This window comes from Rousettus aegyptiacus, unplaced genomic scaffold (genome assembly GCF_014176215.1).
Source record: "Rousettus aegyptiacus isolate mRouAeg1 unplaced genomic scaffold, mRouAeg1.p scaffold_m13_p_12, whole genome shotgun sequence".
Taxonomy (NCBI): domain Eukaryota; kingdom Metazoa; phylum Chordata; class Mammalia; order Chiroptera; family Pteropodidae; genus Rousettus; species Rousettus aegyptiacus.
In genome coordinates, this window is record NW_023416287.1 from 66,921,258 (window position 1) to 66,942,054 (window position 20,797).

Consider the following 20,797-nt stretch of genomic DNA (forward strand, 5'->3'; position numbering starts at 1 on the left):
CATTTGCTGCATGCTCTTCCCGGAATGCTCTTCCGTCTGAAACTGTGCATTTAGCTGTTTCAAAAGTGAGCAGTTTGTCTTGCTCCCTTACTTCTAACTGGTCTCTGCTCAAATGATTTCCTTGGAGAAGACCTCCCCTGACCATCTCATCTAAAGCAGCTGTCAAACTTCTGGCTCATGCATCTTCATTGCACTTGTTACAACCTGGCTTGTTGCTTATTTGGCTTCTCTCCGCATGTTTGTTGCTTGTTTTTCTTTGTTTCTATGCTCCCGAGAGAATGAACGTGCTGTTAGGGCAGGAACTTTACCTGTCATGTTCACTGCTGCATCCTTAGCACCCAGGATAGTGTCCAGCACACAGTGCATGGACAGTAAAGATTTGATGAGTATTTTGACTATGTGAATAATTCTAAAATACCAACATAATGACCACCTTGATAATCAGGAAGGGGTGCTTTTGCTATAATGAGAACCTCATAATGTTTACAAAAGTCCAAGGCTCTATAGACTTTGGAATCATAGACTCGTGTTAAGAACCCCATAGCTGCACGGTTGATCACACTGAATTGATGCCCTGTCAGTGGGTCAAGAGCCTACAGCACTTGAGGTTTTGTCAAGTTTAAGGTCTTCCTGGGGGCAGCAAAGCATCTCTCCACTTACTAATGTCTCAAGATGGTGATTGTCTTTCAAGGCTTTTTGTCACCACTGCCAGCCTGTCCTGAGAAAGCTGCAGAGTGGGTCAGGGACAGAGGCAGCCTGATGGGTCTTGGTGTGCAAAGCCCTCTGTCTTGAGGAGAAGAGCAGTGGTTTATAAGGCAGCAGAGAGCAGGTATTCATAGATTATGGCTGAGTCTGGAATCAAAACCTCATTGCAAACCACAAAATACACCTGGAGGTGTTGGCCACAGCTTGACCTTGTTTCCCTCACTATGGTTACAGGTTTGAAGATGGCACCATTTCCTTCCTTGATGTGATAGCGCTAAAACATGGGTTTGATGCCCTAGAGCGCCTCACAGGTAAGGGGACATTTTTATCTATGTGGAATTTGTTCTGTTGCCCATGTCCTTGAGGGAGCCCCTGCACAGGTGTGATTCAGGTGAAGGAGAGAGAATCTGTGTGGGTGGCACATGGCAGCTGTATAGTGAACGCAATTGAAGCTGATCCTAAAGAACTTCAAAATGACTTCTGGGGCAAGAACAAGAGACTGAGGCTGTGTGTGTGTGTGTGTGTGTGTGTGTGTGTGTGTGTGAAAAGAACATTTTAACAGGTAAGAGACATTCTAATTTAGGAGATTAATAGCTTCATAGAAACAGGAGCTGTCTTGAGTTCCTACACTGGTAATGGTTATAGATCCTGAGACCTTATTTAGCTGTTATTTTGGGGATTCTCCCTACAGCCTCATGGGGGAGCTAGATGACACCCCTCCTTTATCCAGGAAGGAGCTTATGCTCAGGAAGGTTAAATGTCTTCCCCAGGGCCAGGGAGCTGGCAATTGGGAGGGCTAGGATTTAAACTTGGGCCTCCAACCACTGTCTTTGCTGCTGGCCTTTGCAATGATGAACAATTTTCCTTTCTGATGAGTGCTTGGGGTGTGTGGGTGGATGGGGCACTTGCCATAGGCTGATACACAGACAGATGCCCCTTCCCATCATATGGGGCTGGACACAAAGGTACAGGACTAGAGAAGCCTGTCTGGTGAGCCAGGCACCTACCATTTCACTGTGCTACTGGGTGCCTGCCAGAGGCTGCGTTTCTAGAAATGTTCGCACTGCTCGTCCTGTTCACATGGAGATGGGATTTTGGTGAACTAGGGGCCTGGCTTTGACAGTTAGGTGATTCTCTCTCTCTCTTCCGCCTTCCCCTTTCCTCCCACTCCCCCTCTTCCTCTCTACCTCTTACCATAGGACTGGGACCCTGCAGGTCCTCAGCCTTAACCTAACAGTGGAGCAGACAGGATTCATGGGAAGGGAGTTGCCTTGGTACAGGGAGGTGAGTGGGCATCATCCATGACAATGAGGAGATAATCAAGACAGACACTGAGAAATGATCAGGCTCCTAAGGAAAGGCATTAACAAGGTACCCAAACCACATATGGCAGGGTCTGAGAGGGCCAGGGGCACTTTTGAAAGGAGCTTGACTAGTTTCCCAAAAAGCAAACTCTGATTTTTCCTACTTAATTGCTTTTTAAAAACAAAGATTGTGGTAAAATATATACAACATAAAATGTACCAGTTTAGCTAGTTTTAAGTGAGTAATACAGTGGCATCAAGTACATCCACGTGGCTGCCGTGCAGCCATCAGCACTATTCATCTCCAGGACTTTTTCATCATCCCAAACTGAAACTCTACTCATTAAACAGTAATACCCATTCACTCTTTTCCTAGTTTCTAATAACCTCTATTCTCTTATTTGTCTCTACAGATTTGTCCACTCTAGGCACCTTTTATAAGAGGAATAATATGATATTTGTCCTCTTTTGTCTGTATTATGTTGTATGTATCCTTAATGGCTTTGTATATTAAAATGATTTAAATATTAACAAAAGCAAACAGCAAAAAAAAAAAAATGATGCATTTAAAGACAAAATTGCACATTTTTGCTATCTGTAACCAAAGGTTCTAAATTACCTGAATACTTCAGTAACATTATTAAAAAAATAAAAAAGAAGATAACAAGAATTCAAATGGAAAATTTAGCAACACTAAGCTGTTGCTTAGTACCAAAGAGCTATATACCCTTATTCTATGGGCAGTACCGTATAATATTTACACATTTTAAATCATTAATATTAGATCTAAGTGTGCCAGTTATAATGACCTCATTTTCTTATAAATGAGTGAATTTTGTGTAAAGTTATTGATTCTCTTTGACACTTCATAACGTCGTAATGTTGTTTTTGAGGCGGAATGGAGAATATAAAGCAGCACACCTTCACCCTGGCTCGGTACACCTACACGGCCCTGTCCTCTCTCCGGTACCCCAACGGAGCCTGTGTGGTACGGATTTACAGCGACTCTGAGTTTAGCAGCCCAGAGGTTCAGGGTCCAGTGATCAATTTTAATGTGCTTGACGAGAGTGGCAACATCATTGGTTATTCCCAGGTGGGTTTTCTTTTCATCTTGCTGATGTGTTCACAACAGAATTGTTCTTGTCTGGAACTCCGAAGTCTTTTCCAGTCCTGACATTTGCAGTCAAGGCCTCTGGGCCTTTGCAGTAGGTGTTATGGAGCTCATGCATGGTTGCAGAGGCCACAGACCCTTCCTAGGAGGCTCTATACTCCCGTTTACACATAGTTCTAACAAGCATGGTTATTTAATTCTTCAGCTCTCTTTATTTAGCTAGAAGTGGTTGATTTCAAGTGGAAAGAAAGAAGCTAAGTCTCTGATAGCAGTGGAAAGGGACAGTTGAGAGCTTGTCAGCAAGGGGCGACACCCTACAATAGTGTAGACAGAAAAGCAGTGTAGACAGAATATATCTGGGGTAATTTTATGTACAGATGGCTTGGTAGCCCCAGCAATACATGAGACCATATCACAGTGCCACATAAAATCATGGGCTGGTCATGACTATTTGCATGCTTCATGGGTAAGCAGGTATCTTTTCAAGATAGTGATTTCATTTCCTTCAGATAAATACCCAGAAGTGCATTTGCTGTATTGTATAGTAGTTCTCTTTTTAATCTTTTGAGGAAACTCCATACTGTTTTTCATAGTGGCTACACCAGTTTGCAATTCCACAAGCAGTGCACGAAGGTTCCCTTTTCTTCACATCCTCCCCAGCACTTGCTGTTTCTTATTTTCTTGATAGTAGCCATTCTACCAGGTGTGAGGTGATAGCTCATTGTGGTTTTGATTTGCTTTTTCCTGATGATTATTGATGTTGAGCAGCTTTTTATGTACTTGTCAGTCATTTGTATGTCTTCTTTGGAGAAATGTCTATTGAGATCCTTCTGCCTGTTTTCTAATTGGGTCATTCATTTTACATATGAGCTCTTAACTTGGAATTTGACCTGTATTTGCTATTTTCACTTTTCTCAGGCATACGTCTATAACCCACTGGATAAACTTTAATTATCAATAACATTTTATAAAATGTGTTTCATAAACCTGTGATAGATCATGGTACTTTATTGCAAAATTCCAGGCTCATATTTTCATTTTAATGTTAGAAAAGAGAGATCTAAATATTGACCTGAAACTCTCCCAGGCAATCAGAACAAAACTGGACATTTCTAACACTGGTTCCATGTCACATTAAATCTGCAGGTGGATAAAATGGCTAGTCTTTACAATATCCAAGTGCGAACTGGCTGCTTCTGTAACACTGGGGCCTGCCAGAGGCACCTGGGGATAAGTGACAAGATGGTCAAGAAGCATCTTCAGGTTGGTATTAGACCCTGCATGCCAAATGCTAGTCTGCAAGACCCAGTGGTGATACCATCGACTGCACTGGAGGCTGGTCATGTGCCTGGGATGGGGGCTGGTTCACATCTTTGAGCCTACCCTGGGGATGTGCAAAGGGAAAGGGGCCAACGAAAATAGAAATGCTTCAAGATACTATCTCTATGAAGTTGTTTTTCATTTTGAGGGCAAAAATGTACAGGCGGAAAGGGGATTTTAACAAGGGGCAAACATATGTGGGAATGTTTTCATATGTGCAAAGAGAGCCTTTAGTAGTTTAGTCCTACCAGAATAAAAGCTCTAAGCTAGAGTTAGCTTATGGTTGGGCTGGGTGAGGAGAGGAACTCTCCAGGGGACATTCTGCGTCTGTCAGAATCCCTTCCCTCTCTGCCTGCTCCTGGGCTGAGGTTTTTCACTTCAGGGTATAGCCTATTTCAAACCATTTCATAAGGATAGTTTGAGTGGCAAAGAACCCTTATTTATTTTAGAATAATTTCTAACTTGAGTTTCTTTTGGTTGTTGCTAAATATTGTATGTACTAGATCCCAACCAGCCATGAACTGGGTTTTATTTTAAAAGAGAGGGAAGCTCAGAACACAAACAAATGAAGTTCCGGATGTAATATTTGATCCTGTGGAATGCCGTGGCCCTGTCTCTTTGGGTGACTGACTTGGGTTCAGTGCTGGGGGAGGAGGTATCTGGGGCAGTGACCAACACCAGGCAGCTGAGCTTGGAGAGGCTTGAGGACCTCTTGCTTTTCTTTCCCCACCTCCCAGAAGGGGCCCTCACACTGCCTTTGGTCTTTGTAGTGGCTTTAGGTTGGTCATTCATAGGGGCAGCATCTCTGTCTCACCCTCTTGTCAAAGGGCAGCTCTTGAGAATGCACATCTCCCTTTAGTTCTGAGAGAGGCTAATGAGTGTGGCCAGCAGGTGTTTCTCCCATCTCAGCTCTGGGTAGACCAAGCAGTTGACCCGTCAGTGCTTCTGAAACTTTGGTCTGTCTTTTGATACCTATGTGAATTGGTTCTGTGCAAAGCTCTGGGGAAATGCTTTCCATGAAGTATTTCTCTTAAACTTTTTAATGACCCCTTGAGATTGGTGTTGACCCTAGGTTACATTTGAACAAAGTGAGATCTAGAAAGTGAGCCCCTGTGCTGGTGAAACTTTGTCTCAGGCACACAGCACATCTTAGAGTTATAGTTCTGTTTTCTGAGTCAATTTTATTTTGTAAAATGAACAATATTTATTTTACAAATTTTTTCTAATTTATCCATGAGGAATGAGTCACTCTGGATGACTTATTTCCCTTTTCTTCTAGGCTGGTCATGTCTGTGGGGATGATGTGGACCTCATAGATGGGCAGCCCACAGGATCTGTGAGGATTTCATTTGGATACATGTCTACGCTTGAGGATGCCCAAGCCTTTCTCAGGTTCATCATAGCAACCCGACTGTGCCCGTCAGGTGGTCAGCCTATTCCTCAGGCCACCCCTGGAGCCCCACCAGCAGAGAGTGAAGCTCAGAACACCATGACTGCCACCATGGATGGATGTAGTTCCTCACCTGAGGAAGACACTGACCCAGACCCCAAGGTTTGGAATGACTTGTCCACAGCTGTGGATGCTGTGAGCTTGAACCCACCTGTGCTGGAGGCCACCAGGACCCAGCATACCCCTTCAGAGATTGCTGCAGGAGTTCTGGATGGAGGCCTTGGGCCACATGTTGTCACCAACCTTTACCTTTACCCAATCAAATCCTGTGCTGCGTTTGAGGTAAGGGTTTTAATGGCAGCACAGAGACTGCTTATTTTTTGTTTGCTTTATAATTTTTTTTTTGACAAAGTGGAAAAAGTACAGTAAGTAGAGACAAGCATGCAGAAAATCCCACTCCCACTTAGAGTGTTGTGACACATGAAGCAGTTCTCATTTCACCTTCCTTAGTTTGGGCTGACCTCTCTGATCACGGAGACCCCTGCGGGGACCCTGTTTCTGAGTGGTGAACACCTAGTAACTGTTAATGATTATGGATGCAACTTTCACTAAATGCATAGGCTGGCTCCCTGCTGAAGCATTTTATGTGCTTTCATTCAGTTCTTAAAACAACAATATGAGGTACATAGTAATATCATCCCCATGTTATAGATATGGAACCTAAGAGCTACTGAGGTTAAGCACTTTACCTGGGACACTTGCTAATAAATGATAGAGCAAGGGTTTGAACCCAGGTCTGCTGACGTTTTGGGGCCATGCTCTTATGTGGGTTATTTTGCTCAGCTCTTTCGTGGAAGTGAACTATGTTATACCTTGATATGTGCTGGCCTGATGGTCGCCTGACCTGGGAGACTAAAGTGCTTGCCTTGGCTGGCCAGCCAGCTCTGGCTACCCTGCTGTGGCCAGAATGAGGCTATCTTTCTATAATCTGTGTGGATCCCAAGTCCCAGGCTAAGGCCCCAGACTCCTAAGCCTCTTGAATGACAGGCTCCCTGGCTCCTGTTGGGACATACCATGATCAGGGCTGTTTCAAAGTGGTCTCACAGGATCCTGTCTTCCAGTCTGAGGCCTCCACTGAAGCAAGTTAGCCTCCACTCAAATGGAGGCAGGTGAGGAGTCTGTGTTTCATTGCGGGTCAGTACTGTTTTCACAGAAGGGTTATGTTCCATAGGACAGCCACATTGCACAGATAGCATGGGCGGGAATTAGTGTCTCATTGTACAGATGAGGATACGGTGGCTCAGTAAGGTTCTATATTTTGCTAAAGGTCTCCCATCCATTTGCACATTAGAAAACTACATACCAAGCACCTGCTACCTGCCAGGCTCTGGGCCAGACCATGTAAAGTGATGAGTAAAATAGAAACAGCTCCTTCCCTCAGGGAGAACAGTGCCTCAGAAGGAAAACAGACACAAGACCAAACATCACCCAAGTAAATGGGATCATACTGCTTATCAGGGCCAAGAAGGCAAAAGTTAGGGTATGCAAGAGAGAATTCTGGTGGGTGGGTGTCTTAGTCCATTTGGGTTGCTGTAGTAAAGCACTATCAACTGAGTGGCTTATAAACAACAGAAATGATTTCTTACAGTTCTGGAGGCTGGAAGTCCAAGAGTAAGGCACTGGCAGATTCAATGGCTGGTGAGGGCTCACTTTCTGGTTCATAGATGGCTGTCTTCTTGCTGTGTCCTCCCATGGAGGTAGGGGCAAGGAAGCTCTCTGAGGTCTTTTTAATAAAAGCATTAATCTCATTCATGAAGGATCCACCCTTATAACCTAATAACCTCCCAAAGTCTCCACCTCCTAAGAACTTAACACTCAGGGCTAGGATTTTAACATATGAAGTTTGGGAGGCACAAACATTTAGTCCATTACAATGGGTTACTTAAATTATATTTGGAGACATTAGGAGAGTCTTCTTGAGGAGGGGACATTTAATCTGAGACCTGGGAGTCAGGCATCTAGAGAGAGGTGGAAGAGCATTTCAGGAAGAGGGAACAGCATGTGAGGAGACCCCAAGGTAAGAAAGAGCCTGGTCCATTGGAGGAACTAAAAGAAAACAATGTGGCCGAATAGCGTGGAGTGGTGAGATGGCTGAGTGTTGAGAGATGTGGTAAACAGGGACTAGATTACATAGGGCGATGGAGTTTAGTGATTTTATTCTAAGTGCAATAGGAAGCTATTGAAAGGATTTTAGCAAGAGAGGTACTTGATTTCATTTTTGTTTTAGGAAGATCTTACCAGCTGCTGAGTGGACACTGGCTTATGGGAGGGTGAGAGACGAAGCAGGGAGATCAGTTAGGAGACGCCACAGTAGTCCAGGCCAGAGACGATAGCAGATTATATTAAAGCCACTATTACATATCAGCAAGGACCACAGTGACTATTCTAGACTTTGCAGGCCATGGTAGGATGAAAGCACTTGCAGACTATATACATTAATGAAGGAGGACACTTGTGGTTCAGCAAAATTTTATAAAAACAGGCAGCGGGCCACACTTTGCTGACCGCTCAACCGAAGTGATGGCAGCTGAGGTGGAGAGAAATAGAAAATGTCAAGAAACATTTTGGTAGTAGAGTTGATGGGTTGGAAGAAGGAGCATAGGAGGATGACAAAGTGTTGGCCATCTAAAGGTCTTGACAGTTTTGAGGAGTACTAGTTTAGGTATTTTTGGAATGTTCCTCAATTTGGGTTTGTCTGAGGTCTTTCTCATGATTAGACTGGGGTATGGGTTTTTGGGGAGGAGGACCACAGAGATAAAGTGCTATTCTCATCACATCGTATCAGGGTATGTACTATTAACATGACTCATCACTATTGATGTTAACCTGGAGCACCTGATTGAGATAGTGTTTGCCAGCTTTCTTCACTGTAAAGATTCCCCTCCACCCCATTTCCAAACTGTACTCTTTGGAAGTAAGTCACTAAGTGTAGCCCACACTTACGTGGTAGGGAGTTATGCTCAACCTTCTTGAGGGGGAAGTATTTATTCAGTTATTTCGGGATTCTTCTAGATGAAGGAGTCTCTTATGAGACTTTCTGCCCCCATTCATTCATTCATTCATTCGTTCATTCATATTACTATAGACTCATGGATATTTGTTTTTTTACTTTAGGTAATAATCAGATACTACAATATTTATTATCATTATTATTATTATTATTATTCCAATTTTGGCAATGGGGCACACTTTCAGATGACTCCTTCATCCCTTGACGTTGTGATTTTTAAGTATTTTCTTAATTTTCTAGCACTGCAAGATGCTCCTGGCTCATCTTGTGTATTCCCGGCCCATCCCTGGAATCAACCATTTCTCCAAGGAATCCTGATTCTTTTTATTGGAGAATGGTATTAGAATGCAAGATCTGGGCACTGGGCATACTTTATATTTTAATTTTGTAGAAATATGAAGAATTCAGGAAAACCTGAATACTTAAAGTGGATCAATTCAGTGATCATTCCAGGGTAGCCAAAAATTGTGCAAGGAATATGTCTATAGTATCAGGATCTGTCTCTTCAGGCATTCATCACTGTGGCAAGAATACAGAAAGCAGGAGTGGTGGAGCCTGGGGAGGGGAGCTGAGAAGGGGTGGAGTGGAGACTTACATTTCATGTATACTCTTGTCTCTCTGAATGTTGTACCGTGTACAGGCACTACCTACTTAAAAAAAAAAAACAGGTTGCAGTGGAGAAGGGCTGAAAGTGGATCTGTGGGGTGAGTGGAAGGTATCTAGGTCCTGCACTGTCTCTTTTGCATTGTGCTCTTTGCTTTACTTTCTCTTCTTCCTCCCTTTCTTCCTTCCAGATTACGTGCTGGATTCCTCAAGTTCATCTGTGTTTGTGTAGTCACTGCGCAATAACGTGAAGATCATTTCTGAGGAGCCCTGGCCTAAAATGTGCTTGTGTTTTTGTTTAGGTGACCAGGTGGCCTCTAGGAAAGCAAGGGCTGCTATATGACCGTAGCTGGATGGTTGTGAATCACAATGGCATTTGCCTGAGTCAGAAGCAGGAGCCCCGGCTCTGCCTGATCCAGCCCTTCATTGACCTGCAGCAAAGGATCATGGTCATCAAAGCCAAAGGTGTGAAAACTGGCTTCATATTCACAATGCAGGTGTCAAGAGTGGCTCTTATACTATTATGAAAGCAAAATAATGGCTTTTCCAAATATTAAAATAATCCCAAAGTATGTGAAATGATGTCTAGAAAAGACAACAAAAAGTTTGCTCCTCTTGTGCTGTGGGAATTTTCTGGGGAGAGGTAAAGGTCTGATGGTGCAATCTGAAAGTGAACAGGTGTAACTTTTGAATCATATAATGTCCTTTTCACTTATATTTCTTTTATTTCCTTCACTCATTGTAATATGTACAGGAAGCTTTAAGTCTTCCATGCTGAGTTTTAGTATAAACTATCCAACATATATAAAAGTATAGACCAGCTCTGTCCAATGCAACTTTCTGTAATGGTGGAAATGTTCAGTGTCTATAGTGTCCAATTCGGCAGTCTTCAGTCACTCGGGGCTGCTGAGCACTTGAAATGTGGCTAGTAGGACTCTGAAACTAAATTTTAAATTTAATTTTAATGAATTTGAATTGCTAAGTGTAGCTAGTGGCTACCATGTTTGACAGCACAGGTATAAAAAATAATGTAATACTCAATTACAGCATTCAATTTGAACAGTCTTAACATTTGGCCACATCTGCTTCAGATTCCATCTCCTCCTCCCTTCCTCCTCCTCCTTCTTTTAAGAACTAAAAGCATTACAGTTATAGCTGAAATTCCGTGTGTTCTTTTCTCTGGTCTCATTCCTTCTTCCGCATCTTACTTACCATTTATAGAATATTCCAGTTTCCCTCCTAACTTGTAGCTATACTTCTGTGGTAATCGCATTCCACATAGTCACAATTGTGTTTCTTGGCTATAGATATTCTATTCTGTTCCAGTGGTTTATTTTCCCTTGAACCAATAGTCCAGTATTATTACTAGGGCTATAGAACAGGTCATGATATCTGGTAGAACATGGCCTTCTACCTCATTTTTCCAAATTGTCTTAGCTATTCTCAGCTTTAATTCTAACATGTGCATAGTCATTCCACAATCAAGACTCAAAACAGTTCTGTCACCCCAGAAAACTCCCTCATGCTATACTTTTGTCCTTCTCTTCCTGCCATCTTAACACCTGACAGAGATCTGTCCTCTCTCATTGCAGTTTTATTTTTTGAGAATGTTATATAAATAGAATTATATAGCATGTGATGTTTTGAGATTGATTCCTTTTACTCAGCACGATGCCTTTGATATTCAAGTTATTTTATGTATCAATAGTTTATTCATTTTCACTGTCGAGTAGTATTCTACTCTATGGATATCTCAGAATGTGTTTATCCATTTATCTGTTGATGAACATTTGGGTTGTTTCCATTTTTGAGCAATTATGAATAGAGCTGCTGTAAGCATTCATGTATAGGTTTTTAGGTGAAAAGAAGTTTTCATTTATTTAGAATAAATATGCAGAAGTGGATTGCTGGCTTGTATGATAAGTGCATATTTACCATTAAAAGAAACTACCAAACCATTTTCTAGAATGACTGTACCATTTTGCTCTTTTTCTATATACTTGCTGATTTTTCTGATTACTAGTTCTGTTGATTCCTGAGAGAGGAGTGTTGAAGTCCCCAACTATAATTGTGAGTTTGTCTATTTTCCCTTTTAGTGCTGTTAGTTTTTGCTTTGTTTAGTATTATTGTGTTGTCAGTGAATTATTGTCTTTAAGTAATGTTTCTCTTTATACCTGGTAATTTTCTTTATTTCTTTTCTGTGAAGTATGAAATTCTTTGTCTACTATTAATATAGCCATTCAGCTCTCTTTTGATTAATATTTGCAGGCTATATCATTTTATACCCTTTTATTGATTTCTTCTAGCTTTATTGATATTTATTGAACATATCATAAAATGTATCTTTTTAAAGTATACAGTTCAGTGTTTTTTTTTTGTATATTCACAGCGTTGTACAGCCATTACCACAATCAATCTTAGAACATTTTCCTCACCCCAAAAGAGAAATACCATGCCCATTTAAAGTCACTCCCCATTTTCAACCTCATTCCCATGCCCTGGCAACCACTAATCTACTTTCTGTTTTTATGGATTTACCTGTTCTGGATGTTTCATATACATGGAATCACATAATATGTAACTGGCTTCTTTCTCTTAGCATAATATTTTCAAGGATCATTATATTGTTGAATAATATTCCATTGAATAGATATACCATATTTTTTATCCATTTATCAGTTGGTGGATATTTAGATTGTTTCCACTTTTTTGCTATTATGAATAATGCTGCTATGTATATTTATGCACAAATATCTTGGGTATATATCTAGGAGTAGAAATACCAGGTCCTATGGTAACTCTACTGTTAACATTTTCAAAGTGTCTGCATCACCATTTTACACTCCCACCAACAATGTACGAAGGTTCCAGTTTCTCCACACCCTGCTCAACATTTGTTATTTTCTGTTATTGTTTTTTAATAGCCATCCTAGTGGGCGTGTGGTGGTACCACATGTGGCTTTGATTTGCATTTCCCTAGATAATGATGTTGGCCATCTTTTCAAGTGTTTATTAGTCATTTGTATATCTTCTTTAGAAAAATATCCATTCAAATTCTTTGTTTATTTATTTTTGAATTATTGAGTTAAGAATTCTTTATATATGTTCTGGATAAACGTCCCTTTTCAGATCTATAATTTAAATTTTTTTTCTTCTATTCTGTAGGTTGTCTTTGCATTTTCTTGATGGCTCCATTTTACTTTTAATCTGCCTGTGTCACTATATTTGAAGTGGGTGGCTTGTATCCAGCATACAGTTGGCTCATGCTTTTTAAAATCCATTTTGACAATCTCTGTATTTTCATTAGTGTGTCCTGTTGGGATTTTGATTGCAAAATCACATATTTTGCAATTATATATTTACAATCATAATTTGATTGTAATGTCATATATTCATTTCAGGAGAATTTATGTCATATAATATTGAGTCTTTTATATGTAAATAAGGTCTCTATTTAAGACTTCTTTCATTACTTCAAAAATTTAATAATATTTTCCAGAAAAATTTTGGATAATTTTTTGCTTATGTAATTGGAGTATTTTGAATACTATTTTTTTCTATTAAATGTCTTAATTGGTTATTAATACCATATAGAAACATTATTGACTTTTGTATATCAATATTTTGTCCAGTACTTTTTCTGAATTCCTGTTAGTTTTATTAGTTGGTCTGAAGATTTTCTTGTTTGTTCTAGGTAAATAGGCATATCATCTTCTAATATTGACAGTTTCATATCTTCCTTTCTAATTTTTATTTCCCTTTTTTCTTTTTCTTATCTTCATTGACTAAGCTGTCTCATATAATGTTGGAGCAGGATGGAAGATATCCTTTGTTGTTACTGATTTCAATAGAATGCTTCTAAAGTCTCAAAAATAAGAATGGTGTTTATTGTAGGTATTTGATTGATTTGATTTACCAGGCTAAATCAGTTTTTTCCTTATTTAGCTCACAATTTTATCATGATTAATAGTCAATTCTTACTGAATGCTTTTCCTACATCTATTGGTTGTCATATTTTTCTCCTGTATTCTATTAGTGTGACATTTTATATTAGTAGATTGTCTAGTGCTGAACTATCCTTGCGCTCTTGGGGGAGAGAAAACACTAGTTAGCAATAATTTTTTTGATACATTTAGTTTGTTGATATTTTGCTTAGTATTTTTACGCCTATTTTTATTAGTGAGATTGATATGTTACCTTCTTTTATTGTACTTTTCTTGTTCAAGTTCAAGTACCCAGGATATTAACATTCAAAAACAGTTGAGTGGATTACTCCACTTTCTATTCTCTGAAGCATAAAAATATATATCCTGACTTCCAGAATGTAAGGAAAGGGTGAGAGAAAAAGCTACGAATACTCAATTATCTTCTAATCCAAATTAGCAGCACTTTTTGAGGTGGTGTGATGTCCCCCACATGCATCAGATATTTTGCTCACTTGTAGGGGCTTCCACCACTGCAGGTGTAGTAAGCCTTTTTTGACAATGTATGAAAGGACAAACTAATTAATAAACAATGAAACATGCATTATAATGGCTTTATGTGTAGGACTCAAAGATTTTAGGCATTTTGAGTCTAGACATCAGGCTATTTTATTCCTCTGTATCTCTGCGCTGAGCACAGGGACAGTACATATGGCATGACCTCAGCCCCCATGTACTTTGTTGGGGATGGGCCCCTTGAGTTCAATGCATGTAGGGTCCCCTGATTTCATTGCCTTAACAAGAGGCTTGTAATGACCTTTATAAAGCATCTGAGGACAATAGAAATGATTTTATATGATTTAAGTAGAGCGATTTATGCAGAGTCTTAGCTAAGGTAGAAAGAAGCTGAGCATAAGCCTCCTGCTGGCTGCCAAGGGTACATTTGTGCCCTGACACTTTTCCACATGCTGTGGTTACTTCCTCATAACCAATGTTCTGAGCTCACTTTACTTCTCTCCCTTGTGGGTGCATACACATCCTTTTGACATGTCAGCATCTATATTCATTCAGTGCAGTGCATTCCTTCTCCTGGATTAGTTCCTTTTCCGGCTTTCCCCATCCAGGGACAGGAGTGTGGACCTGGCTGTGCACATATAAGGTGGAACATCTGTGACACAAATTGTTGCTTCTCTTCATGGTGGTGTAAAGCCTATTGTGATGGGCACATGCCTGGGCAGCAGGTGTGATCTAAAGCTTGTGAGTACGAGGGCACGTACCAGTTTGTGTACACAGTGCTGCGCTGTGTGTGGTGGAGCAGGACCAGGATGAGCAGGGATGCAGATGTGCATAATGTTCTTACCTAAGGTGCAGGTTGGGTCATGCTGCTGGGCAGTGTGACTGGCAGCAACTTGGAGAGGGCTGGAGACATACGTGGGTCACACGGGAGGAGGTCCTACTTCTTTTCTTCACAAGTAGGGGCCTTCACAAGTTCTACTTAGGAGTCTTGGCTTCATGCCTTTTCCTTATACTTTTAATGACTCCTGGAGGACGAGTTGTAGTGCTCAGTGGCAGAGGGCCTCAGCACTTCCAGCCGTCATTAAAGGTCTTTCACTCCTTCATGGCATCGGCTCAGTTTCTTTTAGTTTCATCCACGTATTTCACTCTAATTTTATTTAAAGAATGAATACCACTTTAGTTGAGTAGTGAGTACAAAAGTGTTAATTATTACTATTTTTTAAACTTACATACATATGTTATATACTCCTTTAATGTATGATGATTATATAACAATTAAAAAAAAATAGCTTCCCAACCTCACCGACATAGTAGCAGGTTTTTGGGGGTAATGAGATTGGTGCAGTACTCCAATTCGATGCTGACTTCTAGGGGCCACTGGGAATTGACACTCTGTGCTGATTGAGCCTTCTCCCTGCCTATTTCTAAAGGATTTTAGGTAGCTAAGAGAATAATGACCTCGGGATGTGGAGTCATCCAGAGGTAGAGAAAACTTTCAAAGAGATTTATAGTATTCCAGGGACTATGGATGTGACTGCCCCAGGGCAGGGTCTCCCACGAGAATGCTGCTCAATGGACATGCTATTGGTGGTACTGATCATGCTGAAGAGAATCTCTGTGTTATAAAGAGATTTCCGAGACCCACTTATTTGATTCAGCCAATTTCTGGGGTCACAATAAATCTTGTATATTTCATGATAATGGACTTCTATTTACATAGTTGTCATTTTTGTGTGATAATGTTTGTCTCTAACCTTTGTTCATCAGGGATGAAGCCTATAGAGGTGCCTCTTGAGCAGAATGGTGAACAGGCTCAGATTTGCCAAAGCAAAGTCTGTGCGGACAGGTGAGGCTCTGAAGCAGGTGAAAATCTCAGGTCCCTCTGCAGGGGGACGCTGAGAGGGAAGAGTCGTCTGCTGTGTCCTCCGTCCAGTCTGCTGCCCTTCCCCCCTCATGCGCTTCCCTCTCATCACGCTGGCTCCTTGCTGTTCTTCAAACCTATTTAGCATGGTCTCCCCTCAGGACTTTGCACTCGTTGTTGCCTCTTCTCGAAATGCTCTTCTTCTGCTTATACCTCCCCAGCGCTCGCTCCCTCACCTCTGTCAGTCTCACTTCCGCCCAGTCTCTGCTGAAAAGAACTCCTCTTAGAGGGGTCACCTGACCTTCCACAGAAATCAGCCCCTCCCTCTCTGCTTGCCTTGTCGTAGTTTCTTCCTTGGCATTTATTATTATTCCCCCAACCTTTATCTTCAGTCCCTCTCACTGGAATGCTGACTTGGGAGAATGGAACTCAGTCTGTGTTGCTCCCTCAGAGCCTGGAACACTGTGGTGTGGGGGAGGTGGGGTGATGTGGAGAACAGTTTGGAGGAGGCTTGGTGGAGCTCAGGTGGGGTGGCCACAGTGGAGTGGGTGGTGAGGGAATGGACCTGATTCACATTACGAAGCCTGGTTGGTGGTTGTAGGGGGTTAGGGTGCAAGTGGGATGACCAGCTGAGCACCTGTGTTAGTAACACAGGTGAGACAAGATGGAGGCTTGGACCAGGGTCAGGGAGAAAATCAGGTGGGTGTCAGCTATATATTCTGGAGGTAGATTTACATGAACTAACTGATGGATTGGATGTGGAAGCTGAGGGTGAAGGGGGTATCATGATGTCCCTCAGGTTGTATAATTATCAGGTGATAATTCGTAAGTTATATTCCATATATTTGTAGATTATTACCAAACCTCAGTTACTGATGATAAATCATCTGTTAAATTCTAGGCAATGTAGAAAGTGAGGCTGAATGTGGTAGCATTTCTATTTTCTTTATTGTGAATGTTTATAAATCTATTTATTGCATATATCAAATGCCTGCATCCCTTTTTATCTAAATCTAATCTGAACCCCAAAACACGTGGAATGCAAATTTCTGACTGTGAGAACTAACCCATCTAATATCCCAATCAATTTACCTCCCCAATACTAAAATAGTTAACTAGCAACAGTTCACTAGGATTTATATATAGTAGAAGGCTTTAAAAATGCTAATCATCTATTAGTTATCACAATAAGCTCATTAGTGGGAATGTTTGTGCTCGGTAGATGGTGATACTGTGTAATATGGAAACAGTACATTTCCTTCCACACTGCCTCATATACCATCATGTAAATCATGAACTGATATGTTAAATACTAAAGCTACATCTAAATTGGACTCAAGTTATTAGGGTGCCTGGATCTCACCGGGGCGATGAAGGGCTACACCTTCGGGAAAGGTGCGAAGGCAATAGTGTGATGATCCTGCTCGGCATAACTGAGCGTCATGGGCCCTGACCATCCTGGAGGTCAAGAGTTGAGCACACCATGTATCCTTTCACCAGTACTTGTGCTGATAAACATTCATTGTACCACATCGAGTTAGGGCAATGAATTTTGGGCAAACATTTTTGTATGTCACTATCTCAAATCTTCACATAGAAAGAAATATAGCCATTTAGGAATGCCTGCAGTTGCTCCTGAGGCCCATCCCTGGTTGTACATTTCGTTTAGCTGCATCTGAGAGAGATGCTATTTTCCGGTTCATAAAGCTTTTCAGATAACTAGAGGTTTCTTATGCTTGGAACTATGAATACTTAATATAATAAAAATGGAATGTGGTATACTTTCTCAAAGCACCAGAGAGGATGTGCTGCAAAATGAGGTTTCATTATTTCCTTCCCTTTCAGCAAAGAAAGGCAATTGTGTTTTTCTGGTAAAAATTAAAGATAAGGTAGGTTTCAAATAATATGTATCTTAAGATATAAGATATTAACAATTTTTCATTATAAATTCTGGTGATGTGTACATTAAATTTCTTAAAATTTAAAATTATTTTTAAAAATTCTAAGAGATTACAGTTTTTAGAAAACCAGATCAATAAATGTACATATATCGGGAATTTATAGGCATAATGTTCTTTTCACAAACTGAATACATCAGTCTGCATAGTCTGGCTGTGAGGAAACATATTATAGTCAGGCCCATAGTAAAAAAACATGCCTGGGTTTGAGAGCTTCGTAAAGCAAAATAATGCTCTGGAAAGTCTCAAATTCCAAGGTTTGTGGTTTTCAGTGGCTGTAATTCAGATAAATAAGGTTTTTCGAGAGCTTTTTATCTGATCTGAAAGCTTTGCACAGGCCCAGTTCTTAGGTCTTTCTGTGGCTTGGATGTCTTCCTGCAGCTTCCTAAGCACACCTGTCACTTTAGGCTTCCTTCTGGCTGGGGCTCAATGATGCGATGCGATGTGATGATGTGATATGATGTGATGTGATTTGATGTGATGTGATGTGATGTGATGTGATGTGATGTGATGTGATGTGATGCTGTGCAATGCTATGCCATGCCATTAGGCTATTACTTAAAGAAATACTATGTAACATTGACTATTCTCTCTCTCCCTCTCTCTTTTTCGGGTCAGGGTAAATACTTCTGATTGTGGAGAAAAAATTTCAAGCTGGTTGTCAGAGTTCCTGGGCCGTCCATGTCACTTGATCAAACAAAGTTCAAACTTTCAAAGAAATGCGAAGAAACACGGCAAAGGTACCACGTTTCAGATTGGGTATAGGGGGCAGGAACTCAGGCTCACCCTTGCATACATCAAAATCAGCCTGTGAAGCAGAATTACAGGGCAATCTGTTTGCTCATGTGGGGTGATCAGTCTTCTGCAGAAAGGTGCTGTGGTGACCCCAGGTCATCAGGACCTGCGTGTGGTCTCTAGGAGAAGAACCCTGAGAGGCCGAGGTGGGCTTCCAGCCAGCCACTTGGCTTCTGCTCAAGTGCTCTGCCTCAGCCATGCATGTTTAGAAGCACAATTTCATATCGATAAATAAAATCATTGGTAGCTCATTATATCCTAAGAAAACCTGGGTTTCTAGTCTTGGTTCTGTCTCTAAATGGTTGCGAGACCTTGGCAGATTCTTGAGCCTCATGGTTCCTCAACTTCTGTAGAACTCGATTACTTGGACTTTAAAATGTTTTGTGACAATCTTCCTGCCATAAGCTATTTTTAGGATGAAGTGAGACAGCAGAGAAGAATGTGCTTTGTAAGTTAACAGTGCCACAGGGGAAGGAGAGATTGTTTTCAGGTGTCTGCTCAAATGTTTTCTCAGGGAAGCCTCGTCTGACAGCTGTCCTTCAAATCAGAGCTCCTACTGGAACCTCCCCAGCACCCTTCCCTGTTTTATTTTTCTCTGTGGCACTTTTCACATCCTATAGGTCAAGCATTTTCTCAGTTATCGTGTGTATGTCCTGCATTTCCTCTACTGGATCGTAAGATTTGTGAGGGATTTTTGTCTGCTTTGTTCAGTGTTGCTTCCCCAGTGCTTAGAACAGCAACTGGTACATAGTAGTTGCTCAGTAAATTCAAGATAAATGAAGGCATAGATCATTGCTACATTACTGGTTTGTGTAGAGATGACCTTGCCTACTGATTGCCTCTCAAGAGAAACTGGCTTGTAAATCCAAACAGCATTTTGACCATATGGGGACCAGTAACAGGGTCTTGGGACCTGCACAGATGAAGCTATGACTCTGCAAATGTATGACAGAGGAATCAAAGGATGTAATCTACTTAGGCTTTTCCAAGTTTTGATAATTTTTCATGTCATGAGCTGTTAAAGAATTTGAGTTGCTATGTGATGGAAAAAGGGAATAAACTTATGCTCATTTTTTTGAAGAGGTGAGCTGGTGGTGTTTGAGCCTGGATAAGTTTAAAGACATGATTGGAGACATGATCACTTCAAGTCATTTATGAAAGAGAGGTTTCTGATCATTTAGGTCACAGATCTCCAAGCATTTTTGTGTTGTTATACCTTAGAAGAATTTTTTTTAAAGCTATATTACCTCCTTATACATATTTACATTGTCATCTAAATTTATAAAAGTAGTTTAAATAGTTGCACAGGATGAGATTTCCAGCATATTGTAATTATATTCATTTTAAATTAAAGCTTGTATATCACCCTTTTAAATATTAGCCAGTGGAATCTCAATACCATAGTGATTTGATTCCCTTGAATGTTTATTAAAAATATATGAACACATAGTCTTTTCTTGGTCTTTCCTTTTTCTTCTTCAATTTATATTTCAATGACAAAATTTTATTTTAGTTATACAGTTTATGCTTGAAAATCTTTCTTTGATCACCCTATCATATTTAATTTAAAATGTTTTTTATAAATTGAAAATCATATATAAATTGAAATGTATAACTATTTTAAAAGTTTACTGTGATCATAAGAGTCTAAGTGTTAGGAAATTTCTTCTAGGTTGAGTTCTTATCATAATTTTTAATGGTACATAGTTGATCAAAACAACAAAAATATATTATAAGTTTCAAAAGATTATTATTAAACATAAAGAGAAAACATTCTTGAAACATTCTTTTAATGAGATGGCTAAGCTGCCCACCATTAATTCCAATATTCATGAGTAATTGTCACCTATGACCAGAAGAGCTGGTGCTAAGCATTGGTTTTCTTCTGAAAAACCTTATTGCAGTCAATAAAGAGCTGGGGATGAAAGGAGTTTAGCTAACACACTGTCACTCAAACCTTTCTTCTGAGACACAGGGATCTAACATTCAGATGACTTGAATCATCTGTCACTTGACAAGTTAATTAGGTGTGGCAGTTTTGTGGAGAGCAAAGAATTGGAACTCATCTGACCTGCAGAGGATCATTCACCCAAGCTTTAGAGACTTATTTTCTCAGCACAGACCCTAGGGTTTTGAATGGGGCTTTTGTTTTATACCCTGGAGATTTTTAGCCCCTAGGGGTGATGTGTCAAAGGAGAGAGAGATGTAGCCTTTCCTCTATGAACTGGGAGAAGGACCTTC

General features: G+C 40.5%; 1 protein-coding gene across 2 annotated transcripts in view; it reads left to right on the top strand.

Annotated features, from left to right (window-relative positions):
• The window catches only part of MOCOS (molybdenum cofactor sulfurase), a 43,446-nt gene that overhangs the window by 11,133 nt on the left and 11,516 nt on the right, over positions 1-20,797 (top strand). For both annotated transcript variants that reach the window (XM_016127306.2, XM_036229967.1), the window contains exons 5-11: positions 940-1,016; positions 2,903-3,102; positions 4,267-4,383; positions 5,720-6,172; positions 9,806-9,968; positions 15,710-15,788; positions 18,380-18,501. In XM_016127306.2, coding sequence (XP_015982792.2) covers positions 940-1,016; positions 2,903-3,102; positions 4,267-4,383; positions 5,720-6,172; positions 9,806-9,968; positions 15,710-15,788; positions 18,380-18,501 — 1,211 coding nt within the window. The remainder of the gene's footprint in view (positions 1-939; positions 1,017-2,902; positions 3,103-4,266; positions 4,384-5,719; positions 6,173-9,805; positions 9,969-15,709; positions 15,789-18,379; positions 18,502-20,797) is intronic.